This window comes from Carassius auratus, chromosome 41 (assembly GCF_003368295.1).
Source record: "Carassius auratus strain Wakin chromosome 41, ASM336829v1, whole genome shotgun sequence".
NCBI lineage: Eukaryota > Metazoa > Chordata > Actinopteri > Cypriniformes > Cyprinidae > Carassius > Carassius auratus.
Window position 1 is genome coordinate 6,782,259 of NC_039283.1, and position 12,692 is coordinate 6,794,950.

At 36.0% G+C, this 12,692-nt stretch overlaps 1 protein-coding gene and 1 pseudogene across 1 annotated transcript; both read left to right on the forward strand.

Annotated features, from left to right (window-relative positions):
* Positions 1 to 2,963, forward strand: LOC113059973 (cornifelin homolog). The gene is made up of 4 exons (XM_026228711.1): positions 1 to 92; positions 410 to 523; positions 939 to 1,075; positions 1,213 to 2,963. The coding sequence occupies exons 2-4, from the start codon at positions 412 to 414 to the stop codon at positions 1,300 to 1,302; spliced, it is 339 nt and encodes a 112-aa protein (XP_026084496.1). The 5' UTR covers positions 1 to 92; positions 410 to 411; the 3' UTR covers positions 1,303 to 2,963.
* A 1,746-nt stretch (positions 2,964 to 4,709) lies between these two features.
* LOC113059974 (toll-like receptor 13) lies at positions 4,710 to 10,351 on the forward strand (annotated as a pseudogene).
* Positions 10,352 to 12,692: the final 2,341 nt, after the last annotated feature.

A 12,692-nucleotide genomic window follows, 5' to 3' on the forward strand; every position in this document is an offset into this window, starting at 1 on the left:
TTCCATCTTCACTGAGATCTATCACAAACTGAACATCATTCACGAGGAAGTGAGACACATACTGTATACAGGAAGGCTTTCCAAAGAAACAGGTGAGAGAGAGAGAGAGAGAGAGAGAGAGAGAGAGAAGATTATCATTTTAAACCTTCTTTCTATAACGTATGACATTTATGTTATGTCCTATAATTAATACTATATATATATATATATATATATATATATATATATATATATATATATATATATATATATATATACTTGATATAATAGCAATCAAATGAATAAAAAGCATTCTTAATATTCACAGCAAAACAATATTGCTGTATTTTTAGAAACAATGTAAAAGTGTAAGTTGTCATTTGTATTTGCAAATTATTATATTATACCATTTGCTACATGTCTTTGTCAGAGATGTCATATCAAAAAGAAGCGATGACTACCCAGCCTCAGATGACTGTAACCAGCTACACTGTCTCTCACTGGAGCTCTGATGTCTGTGACTGTTGTGACGACTGTGGAATCTGTGAGTGTGTGTAGGGGACGGAGATGTATTTATTAATGCAAATCCATTTAGCTTGAACTAATGTAGTAATAGTGACTCTAAGCTGAGTAAATTGTTAAAGGGGTAGTTCACCATATATTTTTGGAATGACGTGAGGGTGAGTAAATTCTAATGAACTATACCTTCAATCTTTTTTTTGTTGTTGTGACGACTGTGGAATCTGTGAGTGTGTGTAGGGGAAAGAGATGTATTTATTAATGCAAATCCATTTTGCTTGAACTAATGTACTAGTAATAGTGATTCTAAGATGAGTAAGTTGATGTTTTTGGAATGAGGGTGAGTAAATTCTAATGAACTATACCTTTAATCTTTTTTTTTAACTTACAAGCATTGTATTGTAAAATAGTGTGAATTTCGCCACTGGTTTACTCCTCAGGTCTGTGTGGGGCATTTATTCCTTGCATTTTGGGATGTAAGGTGGCCCAGGATAATGGTGACAGCTGCTGTTTGCCCTTCCTGCCCGGTGCTATGATTGCACTGAGAACCAGCATCCGTGACAGATACCATATTAATGTAGGCCATGCAATAAAAATCCTTTTCAGTATTGATTACTGCTTATTTCTGCTGTTGATGTTGGAATTTCTGCTGAAATACATAATTTCATAACTGTCAGAGACTAGAGCTACATGATTTGCTTGTGTCTTCTTTAGGGCTCTGTCTGTGATGACTGGGTGATTATGACCTGCTGTTCTTTGTGTGGACTCTGTCAGATGGCTCGAGAACAGAAGGCAAGAGGCTAAATTGAAAAGAAAACGAAGAGGATAAAATGGCTAATTTAAAAAAAAAATGCCTCGATTGCTGGAATTGTTTTCATCGTCTTCTCTTTATTTTTTTTATATTCCAAAATATCAATGATTTATGTGATCCTTCAAGTACAGTTTATGTATATAAAATCATGTTACTAATAGGTTTTACATTAGGAAGTCATACTTTTTTGCTTTAGTCTAGTGGCTTGTCCTTTCACAGTTAAATATTTTCAAATATTTGCCTTCCCAAAATTAGGGCTAAATATATAATGATGGTGATAATTATCACATACATTTCAAGATTTCTCTCTTGAAAAAACAATTGGATCAAGCATTGTGACCGCTGTCTGATCTTATTTACTCTGCATGGAACCTTTTTGGTTCCTCTTTCTCATCTTTAAAAGAGAGAGAACGCCTGTCATAGTTTTGCAAAATTATCAGGGAAGGTTTCACGATGGTAAGATACTGAATCACATTGATGTTTAAATAGAGACTGTTTTCAAGCAGAATAGTCAATGTAATGAAATAAATTAATGAAAGATAAGATTTCAGACTATAAAGATTTGCTCACTGGTTTAGAACCTGTGAATCTGAGATTTTTCTCTGTATTTTATCTTGTTAACACTAAAGAGCATAGTTTGACAAATATCTACCTGTCTACTTTGTTTACAGTGACAGGTTTTACGCCTTTGTACATGTATGTCCATATGCTGAACAAACACTTTTAATGTAAATAGAATAAAGGTAAAAGGGGTCTAAGAAGTGGGAACTTGGCAGTTGAAAAGTCATGTACATGTACAAGTTTGTTTCTGAGTTCTGTTTTCTGTTGCCCTGCATGCATATAAATTGGTTACTTCCCATTCATAATCTTAAAAGTGATTTTATTCATTTCAATAAATAAATAAAACATCCATAAGTTCTTTCAATATTTGTTACATTTGAAGAAAAAATTAAATGCAAAAATATGTGACCAAATCCAGGCTAAAGTCTAAAAATCGAATTATGAGATAAGCATCAACGCTTGATTTCAACCATAAGTTTCACTATGATTTCAATCTTTGACATGGTCTTACTCAGTTTAAACTGATCATGACCTCTCAGTCTTTTATTTCTAGCAGCTGGCTGTATTAAGCTCTCAGTATTAGTTGCTGCTCACACTGAGTGAAGAACCTCGTAGTGTTAGACTTTGAAGTAAGACAGGGAGTTTCATTTTAAAGTGGAATTGAAAAATAAGGCAGATTCTACATGTTGTGAAATGATCATAAGGGGCAATATTCATCTGCCTCCCTAAACTTGCCTTCAAGTTTCAGGAGTTGCGTAGAGATCCCTGATTCTGGACTGCTAGGTAGGCTTGACATAAAAATTGCCATCGGAGAGTGTGTGCCGAGGCTCTGAGCAGACGACCGCGCCGACAGGTGAGCGTGTCAGTAGGCTTCAAAAGCACAATTGCACATGTGCAGGCAGTGTGAAGAAACTCAGTGCTACTAGAAACTGTGCAATCCATCAATAAAAGAATATAAAGACAGCAATGTGCAATAATTCTGGGCAATTGTTTGTTCACGTTTGTTGCAGAGCTGAACATCAGCATGCGCTTTCGGAAGTATAAATGGAAGAAGTCCGCGTCCGGATTGCTCATGCGGAAAGCATAACACAAGTTTTACAATCGCAACTTCTTTGTTCTGTTACTCCTTTCGAGCCAATTTTCACAAAATTGGTCAGCTCCCGACAGCATCAGGTGTTTTATTTAATTATTTCAATTAATGTAATCGATTTGATATCATAATATTTAGGTTATAGTATTATAAATCAGGTTGGTTTGTATTTGTGACATAATATGTAAATTATATGCGTGCGACCCGCGAGACTTGCACTTGGACCATAGTGCGGCCCGCTGGAAAAAAAGGTTGAGAACCACTGCTTTAGACTTTAATTAGGCTACATCCTGCATTTACATATTTTCTCTCCACTGTGATGTCTTCAGTAACCTACATAACCTCAGAGACAAGGGCAGAGTGGGACCAAAAAATCTATTGGGAAATTTCATAAGACCACTGGCAAAATTGCTAAAAAAAAATATATACTACTTATGTCATAGAACCCTTGAAAATTGCATATATATATTAAGAAAGCCACCACTACTGGTCACATCTATGGTTAGGTTGATTTGTTTAGATCCAGTGAAATTGCTACCTTGACAACGCCACATCATGTTTTAGGTTTACGGATCTATGGAGAATATATTAAATATATTTTATTTGTGTTCCCATTTGCTCAAATAGCAAAAGAAAAACTCCTCTATTTATAGAGTCAGTGTTTCGTTCATTATCTGACTCGGCCCGACGTTCATCTTCAATTCTCTCTTCACAGCAGTTCAGTCAGTGTACTGTTTGAGTAAATGAATTACTCCGGGATATTGGTTTGTTTGAACTCAGAGGGAGTGTCAGCCACATTAAAAAAGTGAACAGCTTAAGTAATTTGTGGATTAATGCGTATTGGAGATGAGAATCCATTTAAAACGATTCAGTTCAATTAGGAGAACTGGTTCAAACGTCATGTTTCCTGGAAACGGCGTGCACCGGTGTGCAACGGGGTTTGAGATGCGTTTTCTCTTGTTTAGTGGGTGTGTCAGAACTGCAGTCCAATCAGCAGCAACATGTAACATGCACGCGGTATTAAAGTGAACTTGCACAGTGGCTTCAAGGAAAATAATGTACAAACGTGTTCGCTGCAGCTCGGTAAACACAACAACTGAGGATATTAGAAGACATGTTTCTCGTAAGTTTTATTGTAAAAATATAGGATATCAACATGATGTAGTTGTTTATTTTTTTAGCTTCATTGCAAGTGTATGACATTTGGTCTAGAAATAAACAATGGTAATTAAGTGCTTTTCCTAAAAATGAGAAAGAAAATACAGGGTATTAAAACTGTATGAACTACAAATAAAGTCAGTATGTGAGGCTAAATAGATGGCTCCGAAAATTCTTCACAAAGAACACAAAGAATGGCCTTCTCAGTTGCCATAGTTGCAACTCTTGCGTCATCAGAACAGTGTGTTCAACGCATCACCGTTTCTGTTTAAAAAACGTTGTCCAACGTTTTGTCGGGGCTGAACGCAACCCTGGTTACATCGAATGAATCGTTTGTGAACCGGATATTACAAACTGCTTTGTTTTGAACTCTCTCACAACAGACACAGAAGAGAAGAATATGCTGAATAAAGTTATAGTTTTTGCTATTTTTCGACCAAAATTTATTTTCGATGCTTCAAAAAAATTATAACCGACCCTCTGATGTCACATGGACTACTTTGATGATGTTTTTCTTACCTTTCTGGACATGGACAGTATACCGTACACACAGTTTCAATGGAGGGACTGAGAGCTCTCAGACTAAATCTAAAATATCTTTAACTGTGTTCCAAAGATAAACAGAGGTCTCATTGGTTTGGAACAACATGAGGCTGAGTTATTAATAATAATAATTTTGATTTTTCGATGAACTAACCCTTTAAGTCTGGACAACTCATATGTTGGAATCGCCAAGCTCAAACCTGGTATTTTCAAAAATCTTCGAAAATTAAAGACACTATTCATGGTGAACATGGGCATTACATCATTTTCTAAAGAGGTCTTTGGAAATCTCACAGGACTGAAGGAACTACATCTCAATCGCAATACCATGATGTCTTTGAACATCAGTTTACTGGACAATCTGACCAATTTAATATACGCTGACTTGCGCAGCTGTCCTCTCAGTTGTGCCTGCCAGAATAGTGAACTACAGAACTGGACTTTAAGCAGTAAGAGACTCCAGTTTCCTTATCTTTTCAATATTACATGCCAAGACCATTCAGGCTAATTTTTTTTCACAACTTTGACACTAATGCGTGTTATTTAGACATAGCACTCTACCTGTTTTCCTCAACGTTTACATATACAATCTTAATAAGCTTGATACCACTTCATATGACAGACTCTACAGGAAATTTAAGTATGGCTACAATGTGATTCGTTCATGGTTTGGAGAACAGTGGTGCCGTTTAAGGGACCAGGAGGAGAAATACAAGTGCGATGCCTTTGTTTCCTACAACTCAGCAGATGAAGATTGGGTAATGGAACAGCTGCTGCCAAACCTTGAGAGTTCTTAATTTCCGCTCTGCCTCCACCACAGAGATTTCACGCTTGGCCGTTATATTGTCGACAACATTGTGGCTGCCATATACAGCAGTCGCAAAACGATCTGTGTGGTAAGTCAGAGCTTCCTTCGCAGTAAATGGTGCTCACTGGAGATCCAGCTGGCCAGCTCTCATCTCTTTCAAGAAATGCAGGATGTGCTTTTGCTGGTTTTTCTGGAGCCTATCACCTGTCCAGTTATCACCGTATCAGGAAGGTCATGCTCAAAAATACTTATTGGCAATGGCCTGGGTCAAACTGTTCTCATCCAAACAGTGCAAAAGAACTGTTCTGGAATCAGTTAAAGAGAGCACTAAGGAGCAGCAACACTAGAAGCCAAGAGAAGCAGAATGATCAGAGGAGACAAGACAAAGAAGGTACAGACAAGGACCTGATGCCCTGATTACAATGCCGTATTGATATTTCCATAGGTATGTATCGTCATTGTTGTTTTTAATAGTATTATTGTTCTTGAATTTGTTTCATTGTTATGAACAAATATGTGGGCGTGGTTGTTTTTACTCTGTCTCTCTCTTTGTGTGCTGCTCTTCAGGGCATTCATCACCACCTGTAGCTCAGTTGTAAAAGCGTGCCTGAAACCGAGAGGATGCTGTGGCAGTTCATTCTAGGAGACCAGAGGTGTCAAGTAACGAAGTACAAATACTTCGTTACTGTACTTAAGTAGAAATTTGGGGTATCTATACTTTACTTGAGTAATTATTTTTCAGCCGACTTTTTACTTCTACTCCTTACATTTTCACGCAAGTATCTGTACTTTCTACTCCTTACATTTTAAAAAATAGATTCGTTACTGCTGTTTCATTCTGGCTTGTTAACATTCAGAGAGAGAGAAAAAAAAACTATCCAGATAAATCGCGCCATCCGGATGGAGTGAATTTGATTGTGGTTGGATGAGAAGTATAAACATATACCATTCCCACACCCTATTGGTCTGTACGCGATCCATCGCACCTGCACATGACACAAATCACATCACACTCCAGCAAGGGCATAGCCAGTTTTGGGTTCGTTTATCAAAAAATATATTTCTTAAAAGTAGGGTTGGGTATGGAACCGGTATCCGATCGCCTCAGAGTCAGTCCGCTTAAATTTCACATGAAACCAGCGTCAGACCGGTCTCCTCCCGTCTTTCAGCGCGCTCTTCAATCCGCCGACCACGGTGGAGCAGCGCGAGCTCAAACAGAGACAGAGGACACAAGGTGTGTGTTTATCGATAGATTGTTAGAATATCTGTATCTGTGAAGTTCTTTGTCATAAATACGGTTTACAAAAGGTCACGAAGAAGCAGTCGGTTTCTCATCTACTGTAAAGTTTTCGCTTGTCACCGCTCATCACGAAACAGCTGTTTCCTCCAGCGACAATAACCCTTAACACATATGTACGAACACATACTTTAATTAAACGTATTTAAATATACTTCATTTAATCATACGTTCTTTATACATACACTACTGTGCAAAAGTCTTAAGCAGTATTTTCACTTAAAAGAATGGCTTTCGGAGAGTTATTTATATATTTTGCTGTAGTGTGTCAGTATAAAATATCAGTTTACATTTCCAAACATTCATTTTGCCGTTGTCAAACTGCTTGTGCATTCAAAATCGCACTAGATTATTATTAAAAATGGCAAACTGATATTTCCTACTGAAACGCTGCAGCAAAAGATATAAATAACTGGCTTAAAACCCCTTTTTGGGGTGAAAATAAAAAAAATTATTTTCCATAAGACTTTTGCACAGTACTGTATTTTAAAAACGAGATTTTTGCTACTTTATAAAGAATGAGCATACAGTCATTCACAGAACTGATTTAAGACAGTGACAGACAGCACTCATCTTAACTAAATATCAGAGTGAGTGACAGAGATATAGTAGAAACATGTGTACTTTTGTATTAAATAATGACCCAGATTGTGAAATACATTTATTAGCCCTAGATTAAGGGAAGCAAAACTTGGGAAATGAGAGAATTCAAGGTGAAAGCTATGGATTTATTTTAAATATTTGTAATGTTCTTTAATGTTATCCATAGTTTTTTTTTTTTGTAGTTCTTTTTTTTTTTTTTTTTTTTTAAAGTATCGGTTCAGGCGCCGGTACCGTTTTAAAAGTATCGAAAAGGCACTGGACCCTACTTAAAAGTTATTATTTCTCACTACTGGCTCATTTACCAAATGCGTGCTTTCTCTTCGTCCTCCACAAATTAAGCTACTGTAGGTAGTTGGGTAGTGAGACGTTTTAATAAATTATCGTTTGCGATTGATGACGCAAATGACAATGTTGTGATATCTAGGCTTAAGAGCATCACAGTCACACCCACAGCTGGTGCCGGAACCTAAAATTCAATGCAATTTCTGCATTGACATTTGGGGTATAAGCCATTAAAACGTAACCATACATGGTAGACTTAAAACCAGCTACGGCTGTACTAAGCGATAGTATATGCTCATATAAACGCAAAAGGATCATGGGGCACTAACCTTGTTTTGATATAAATGCCTTTTATTCGCAATGTCTTGGCTAAGTACTTCATTACCCACAATCCTGAACAATCCCACAGTGATGCATCTGATTGGTGGAGCTCGTGTAACCGTCTGGTTAAACCCGCGAAGGTCCGTGAAGACTAAAGATCATTAATAAAAAAATAAAATAAAATAAAAACCTGTATTGTGTTTTTGCACGGTAGACTTATCAGTGCAATCATGATCTCCTTGGCTGCCATTGAGAGTTTTGCAGGGAGGTTGGTAACTTTAGTTAGCATTATCGTCCACTTTAGCTAGGCTACTGTAGCCTTCATATGAAATGAGTCATATCAAGCATTTTATAATGTCACTGTCAAAACAATATTTAGCCTAGGCATACCTTTTTGTGCATTTACTGAACATTTGTGTAATGGCAGCGACATGTGTTGACGACTGAGCGGTGATTGCAGTCAGATACAAAGCACTGCACCATTGCTGACGTTATCGTTAACCACTTTGACACACGCACACAATATAAAATACACGATGATAAAATAAAAATCAATACACAATACATATATAAAACACTATTTATTTACACGATTAATACTGAAAGAACTGCTATTACTGCACATTCACTATATAAAATAAAATTCACTGGAGGAAAAAGTTCGCGCGAGCGGCCGTCATCAGATTTGGATGTCGCTCAAAAGGCTCGTTGCCTCGTTCGCAGTTGTGGCTTCAGTCGAATTCAATGGGTCGCGGTGGTTTATGGGATGAGTAGTTCCTGCGCTCGAAATGAAAATATGTACACAGCCTTGTACCTTTGACTTTTTTTGGATTTTGTCTTAATTTTTTCACTCGAAATGATATGTTAAATACTTATGAGTTCAGCCGTAGCTGGTTATCCTCACACATGCTCTAAAACTCTTTAGATACGGATTTTTCAGAAAGTGAATGGGAGAAATGAATGGGAAATTTACTTCCGGCACCAGAGCTCTCTCGGGCTGTGGGTGGGACTGTGAAGCTCTATATCAACTTTGTAACTGGTTACCCCCCAAACACTGGACATAGCAGACGTATGTGCCGAATACAAGAAGCTATCAATCAAGAAGGTATCAGGATTATGAGTTATTTTTCAGTTTTAGTTTTTGATTAATCACTTGGATTAATCATTCATTTTGACAGCACTATAATGTTTATTGTAAATAGTCAACCACACAAGAGTAATTGTTTCTTAGCCTGCACCAATGTTCTTATCCATTGCCCTCGCAGATTCCTGCACCTAATCTTGGATGTACATTTACATTCCATTAAAAGTTATTGATGACATGCCTCTGAAGTTTGACTTTTTTGCACCATAACAATACTTATTGGAAACTAGTCATCATATCTCTAGCTCTTTAATGTATTTGCATTGTACTAAAATTAGTTCATTTTCAATGGGCATATATGTGGCTGAAACAGGTAGGCTAGTGCATCCCAAATTTTTCAACATGAACATTTTAATATAACATTATAGTCATTATGGCCTTTAGAAAAATGTTTTTTGAGGTGGTGGGGTAGTGCACATCGGCCCCTGTGGCACGGCCCAAGCTTTTGTTCTTAATGGCATTTTTTTCCCTTACATTACTTTTACTTTTATACTTTAAGTAGTTTTTTAAACCAGTACTTTTACACTTTTACTTGAGTAAAAAGCTTGAGTTGATACTTCAACTTCTACAAAAGTCTTATTAAATCCTAGTATCTATACTTCTACTTGAGTAATGAATGCCAATACTTTTGACACCACTGTAGGAGACACACTTCTCCCCTGCTCGACTGAATTTTCTGCTTGTTTTTTCATGCAGAGACAATAGTTGTGTATTAGCAGTGGCTAATTCAGCATTAACTGTTAATTGCTATTGTTCCAGGTTGAGATTGCGCAAAAGGTATTGAGGCTCTTTTGTCTTGAGTGATTTTAATTACTAGCATGTGTGTTAAGAGGGAAGCTGTAGGGGGATATTGCCTTTTGCTTCTGTTTCTGTACAACAAGGAAGGTGAGAGAAGTTGGTTGTATATTTATTTTCTGTTAGTTAGAACTCCTTCTTAAATTAGTTAGTGAACTATTTTGTTAGTTATTTTAGGCCCTGCTCATCTCTGAGCATTTGCTCCCATTTACATTACTTTTTTTTTTTTTTTTTTGCTGTCTTATAAATAAAAGGATTTCTGTTTAAACAGTATGTATCAACTGGTGTAGTCATTCTGTGGCAGAGGATTGATTTATGTTCTCACGATTCGTTTCCTCTGTACTTTTTTTTCTTTCTTTGTTACTTCCCCTTCTGACTCCTAGATGCTTAGAGGAATGAAATGCATATAAAAGACCACATTTAATTGGTACAATATGAGAACAAATGTAATATACTTCAATAAAAGTTAATTAAAAGGCTGTAAATTCTGCAGGCTTAAAAACAAAAACAAAAATATCATGTAAAAAATACAAATTCACTGGAAGCAATTTTTAATTTTGATTAGGCGTTATAGTCAAATTTGATACACAATAAATAAATATATATAAATAAATGAATACATCTTTTTTTAAAGAATACTGAACTTAATGATAAAAGTCCAGTCCAGATATATAGGAGAAATCTGAAAAAAATAAATAAAAAAATTAATAATTAATAATCAATTAACAAACCAATCAGTATCCTTGCTAACAAAAATAAACCCTTTTAATTCAGGAAAATAAAAGATAACTAATATGTGCTTTGTGCAGCAAAAAAAGTGATTTTAAAAAGAAAGTTTTTAAGAAGTTTCATTAATTAAAATACAAAGAAATCATGATTGCACATAATTTGAGCATACTTGGCCCTCAAATTCAAATCTGCTTTAATTAGAAGTAATGGTTTTTCAAAAAAATAATAATACAAAATAATAAATAATAATAATAATAAATAAAATAAAATAAATAAAAGGTATGTCTGTGTGGGTGTCTGTGTGGTTGTGTGTGTATGGGTGTAACTACAAAGACAACATACAAAGATAATCTTGGCAAACAGCTTTGCTAAAGGTAAGGTGGTGTGTTTGTCCTGGAACAGTGAGTCATACCAAGGCAGTCAGACCTGTGCTAGGCATTAGATGGATGAGGGCAATGAAAAAAAGGCTTGTACTGAATGCCTTCAGAGAGACAGGATGCTGAGAATGACAAGGGAGCCCATCTTTCTCTTTCATCCTGAACTTGCTGCTGATGGGACCTGAATCTGGATCCTTCAGAAGATTCTTGTGGTTTTAGTTTTCTTCTCTCAAATATGTGATATGAATTAAAATCAAGATCTTTGTCTTCCCGTCACTGTTGAGAGATTCTAGAGAGGTTATTTCAAACGTTCCACTCTGCTTAGTGACCGCTGCTGAGGATAGGAGTTTACAGGATGATCGACCCAGGTGGGGCTTCTGAGTTTAGGGAGGGCATGCTGGGTAAAGGTCTGTTCCTGGTTAAGGAGTCGTCTGATGTGATGTTGCTGAGCTCCGGAGCAGCTGCCCAGGTCAAACTGTAAAGACTAACCAATCAAATTCACATGCAAAATAGCCATACACTGCTAAATGTAAAATATTGTTAACCTCTGTAATAGTCTAGTTTACAACTCACCACATAAGTGTGTGACTGTTGTGGTTTTTCCAGGGTGAAGAGAGTGGACGATGTCTTCCATTCTTCTATCCTACGTTTCTTGGTGAAAGCTCTTCTGTCCATGTACTTAACTTTCTGTGCTAAGTAATCTTGTTGCATGGCACAATCTAGGATACAGAAAGGTAATTTAAAACATGTACACAACTATATTATAAAACAATGTTCAATGGTGAAATTTTAATTTGGTTTATATTTATATATTGTCAGGATATAAAAAGACGATAATAAATAACGATTAGCATATTTTAATTTCTACATTTAAATTAATTTGGTTATTTTTGGAGTGCATTAAGTCAAAAATGGGTGATACAACTGTCCTGATACAATAATAACAATAATAATAATAATAATAATAATAAACTACAGAATAGTTTGGCATACTCTTTTATTATTTTAGGTCTTTTGAAAATGAAGATGTGTACACTTTTTTTTTTGCATTCCCTGGGAATTTAACTAATTACCTTGACATTATTTACATCAGTGGTTTTCAACCTGTGTGCCGCTACCCCCTAGTGGGTCGCGATGTTTTATGCAGATGGGCCGCCAATTACTATTAAAAGAAATAATAAATAATATATTATTAATATATTAATAATAATAATATATATATACAAGTGTGTATATATATATATAATTCAAGTTTATTTGTATAGCACTTTTTACAATACAACTCGTTACAAGGCAACTTTACAGAAAATTATGTTTCTTCAGTATTTATTAGTAGCTTATAAGTGGTGACTGTCAGTTTTTGCACGTACGACAGGATTTTTAGAAAAATTAATACAAGACATAGTCAGCCAGACGATGAACATTATTAATTTAATTAATAATTTATAATTATTATATGATGCAGTCACACTTGTAGCAATATTTGTTAGTTCTGTTTGTTGATTCAGGGTTAGCATCATCTGAGGTCCTCTGAGGGTCAGCATCATCTCTTCTCAGGTGTTCTGGAACATAAAAACAAATAGAGACAGCTTATAAGCTGTGTCTCATTTAGAAGGTTGCGCCCTCCGAAGGTCGCATTCGAAGGCTGCATACGTCATCGTGGTTGTCTCATTTC